General features: G+C 35.4%; 1 protein-coding gene across 1 annotated transcript; it reads right to left on the reverse strand.

Annotated features, from left to right (window-relative positions):
• Window positions 1–1,133: 1,133 nt before the first annotated feature.
• On the reverse strand, window positions 1,134–3,369 carry LOC104210316 (rop guanine nucleotide exchange factor 2). Its single transcript, XM_009759183.2, has 7 exons — window positions 3,057–3,369; window positions 2,860–2,976; window positions 2,616–2,770; window positions 2,460–2,534; window positions 2,054–2,362; window positions 1,608–1,949; window positions 1,134–1,498 (listed from the first exon to the last, which is right to left on the reverse strand). Exons 1-7 carry the CDS (start codon window positions 3,367–3,369, stop codon window positions 1,376–1,378), a joined length of 1,434 nt encoding a protein of 477 aa, XP_009757485.1. The 3' UTR covers window positions 1,134–1,375.
• Between the last annotated feature and the right edge of the window lie 402 nt (window positions 3,370–3,771).

Raw genomic sequence — 3,771 nt, forward strand, 5'->3', positions numbered from 1 at the left:
ATTCATCACTGTACTACTTGTTGACTCTCAAATTTCCATGATCAATTTTCACTTCTATTAGTAGTATATAGAGTTCAATCTCAAATTTCTAGTGATTCTTTTTTGGATTTTCTTGGTTGAATTTTGAAGAAATGGATAATGATGATGAGAAAAAGGAGAGTGGGGTTGCAGAGAAGAAGGTGGCTGTGGCTGATATTGAAGCATTGAAGAAATGTTTGGAGGAAAACAAAGGGGACAATGCTAAATGCAAGTCATTGGTTGAAGCTTTTAAGTCTTCATCAAAAATTAGGCCAATGAGACCAATGAGCCTCAGAACTGGTTCTTGGACTGATGTGTAAAAAGCTCTAATCTTTCAGCATAAATATTATACTATAAAGTTCCAATCTGTGAACAAATGGTAGTCCTTTTTTCCAATGTTTATATAAATTCTGTCTATTGTGGCTTAGGATGATGATGATGATGAAAATGATCCTTTTAGGTCTTTTATTTCCAAGAAATACATATGGTATTGTTTTACTTGCTTTCAGCAGTGGAAAATTGATCCTGAATTGCGGATTAGTGTTTTTTTCTTTTTGTTCCCCTAGTTAAATACTAAGTAGGGAATCAAGAAACTGTTCTTATGACAGTAGTTTGGTGAATGATAATCCTCACTGGGCTATATGCTCAAGTAATATGTATGTTTTTTTTTAACTTCTCGTTTATCAAAAACAATTCCAGTTTCTGAGGCTTAAAGAATTCTTTGAGGGGTCGTTTGGTTGGAAAACAAGTTATTCCAGGATTAATTATCCCGGGATTAGTTATTCCACCATCCCAAGGGTATAAAAGATACTACAATCTCGGGATTAGTTATACCACGATTTTATTCTAACCCGACATGAGATAAACTTATCTCAAATATAATCCCGGGATTATACCAAACGAGCTATTATTTCCTTTTTTTCCCTGTGAGTGTATGCTATTATTTCTTTTTTCCCGCTATTACAAATCAGATGGTAATCTGTTGGCATTTGTATTGCGAACATATGATTCCTGACAAAATGCAGATGGAAGGGACCTAAAATGCCTCATTGGAGGATCTAAGGAATGAAAATAACGATAAAGAATAGAAAACTACAGAATTTGGCTCTTGGATATAAAATATAATATGCAAAATCATGATAAAAACAGATTTCCAAGTTTGAATACTTGTCTCAAATTACAGAATCAATTTGGTTATCACGTAGTGAATTTGATCCTCCATCTGTTCAAGTTCTCGACTTGGTGCTATTCTATTCAGTAATGATCCTTTGTTACAGGAAGTTTAACTGTATTTCCGGAGGAGCTGAAATTTGAATCCTATTTGCAGAAATAAAAATGGCTTTGCTTACTGCTGTCCCTACTCTTCTTGGTTTTTCATGGTCTTAGCTACAAAAAGCACATCTTCAATCCAAGCAACAACGTTGAACGCCAAACTTTCCAATACTCTAGAATAGCTCTCCAAGATTGCCTTTCCAACATCCTGCAACAATCAGTAGATATATTTTTGTTCACTTATCTCTTCATGTGTAAGGCCTAACAATTACATTGTTCGATCAAGTATTCAAGTCATGGATTCATTGGAATTTTACCTTATTGAAATGGATCTTGCTTGTGTCCAATGTTGTTTGTGAAAGTTCAGGATATCTTTGCTTCAAAGAAAACAACAAACTTTCTGCTCGTTCTGCTAAGACATGATTTTTATCAGTTCGATCTTCAGAGACAAGATCTTTTACCATGACCCATGATGATTTCGAGTGAGGCATGCATGTTTTACGTTTCCATGTATACATTGAAGCTTCAACTTTGTCAGCAAGTTCAAGTGCTTCATGTTCAGAGCTTATGTTTAGACTGTCAAGGAGATGTTCTGGGGAAAACTTCTCCACTGAATACATGTGGCGATAGATTGAGTCTCCAACACTCGCCTTTCCACTCTGTACCAAAATTATCTCCTCATTAGTACTGCAATTTCCTATGTTTGTGTATTATGTTTTGAGTATGTTATTCATTTAATCAAGAATTATTCAATAGAAGGTACCTTAGGGAGTGATGCCATGTATGATTCTGGGATTTCCATTTCAGAAAGAATGCTGCTATTGATGGCCATTGCTGCTTTATGAATTTGGTTGGCACAGTCACGCTTGTGTCTCAAGTGCTTCCTTGCCTTCTCGGAGATTCCACCAGAAGGAACACAAACAACTGGTAACCACCACTTCTCTTCTTTGCGCTGAGGTTGAGGCTGAACCTGAATAATCTTCCTAAACGATCCAGCACGTGTTGAGTTACTTGACATACTTCCTTGCTCAGCATACCAGAATTCAGTTGCCTCAAAACTGTCCAAGATTTCCTATAAAAAACCTCATTTTTAGCTTCATGTTGCATAAAATGGAACTTGATTTTGAATGAACATTTTGATTTTGAGGAGATTTTAGTTGTGGTCTTACCAGGAGCATCGCGTCGAGTTTTCTCAGTGCAGGAAGGTTGATATAAATATCTGATCTAGGCCTGCTTGTCAATGCCTAAAAGTAGTTGTCATTGTGTTAACTCTCAAATATGCAAAAGTGAAAAGAGAGTAAATCTTCTGCTAAAAGAGTTTTTACCTCAACAATGGTTCCATCTTGTAACTTTTGTGATGTTGTAACAAATTCTACAATGTAATCACATATAGATAAGAGACAATTCATCTCTCTCTTCCACATTGTTTTCTTGTCAGGATGTAAAGGTTCCAATCTTTGGTGTTGACCAAACATAGATGCTGAAGAAGAAAACACCAATCAGTAAACAAAAAATAGAAACAAGAATCATATGAAACTGGGATTTAGAATGTCTATTTGAGAAACTTACCATAAAGATTTGTGATAGAATTTGAGATTGTCACTGCTGTTGAAACCCCTTTTCCCCCTCCTGACATGTCCTCTCCCAATAACAACTTTGAAAATCTCTCCTTCATCAATTCAAGCTCTACAAAGTTTTCGATACCAAAGTTAGCAAAATCATGTATGAAAGTTAAACTTGTAATCCAATTTAGTTTATTGACTTACCTAAATCTATTGTTTCAGGATCATCTGCAATAGACTTGTGCTGTCTCATTCCTAGTCTCGAAAGAACAGCACGGGTGGGAGATTTCATGCCTCGCGAGCTCATAGGAGAGCCTGTTTCGGACCAACTATTTTCATCTGTATGTTCAGAAAAAGCTGAGGTCTCTGAGTTTGTTCTGCAATAGGCAAAAGAATAGCCACTCAACGTCGAAAAACCTGTTGTTTCAGTAGGTGATTGATCATCCACAGAAGAAGGTGATGGTTGATATCCATATCCTACATCAGGACTTTCATCAGGACTTGATATATTTTCCATTTTGACCCTCTCTTGCTATAAATTCTCTGGTCAAATCTGCAAAACAATCAACAAAATGCCACAAGTTGTTTCAAGATTTGTAAGTTAAAGTTTCAAGAAAATTGATGTCTTCTTTCAAATCCAAAAGCTTTTTAACTACCCGGGAACTAAACTGAAATTAAAAATAACAGAATCTACAGCAAAAAGATAAAGTACAATGTTTTATACTCTTTTTGGACAAAAGCAAAAAGAAAATAGCATGTGTCATTGTTAACTGCAACTTTAAATAGCTCTCTGAAATATGCAGCAAAGTTTTGTATACAAAAGCAGTCTTGAAAATGAAAACAAAACTGAAATTTAAACATCTAAAGCTAACGGTAAACTATTCTTTTATGTTACCTTTTAGCAGTCACAGATTTTTGA

Source organism: Nicotiana sylvestris, chromosome 1, assembly GCF_000393655.2.
Source record: "Nicotiana sylvestris chromosome 1, ASM39365v2, whole genome shotgun sequence".
Taxonomy (NCBI): domain Eukaryota; kingdom Viridiplantae; phylum Streptophyta; class Magnoliopsida; order Solanales; family Solanaceae; genus Nicotiana; species Nicotiana sylvestris.

Coding starts and splice junctions, on each gene's coding strand:
- LOC104210316 (XM_009759183.2), bottom strand. CDS start 3,369: ATGGAAAATATATCAAGTCCTGATGAAAGTCCTGATGTAGGATATGGA. Junction 1,950..2,053: donor ACATGGCATCACTCCCTAAG/GTACCTTCTATT, acceptor ATTTTGGTACAG/AGTGGAAAGGCGAGTGTTGG. Junction 1,499..1,607: donor GCAAGATCCATTTCAATAAG/GTAAAATTCCAA, acceptor TGATTGTTGCAG/GATGTTGGAAAGGCAATCTT.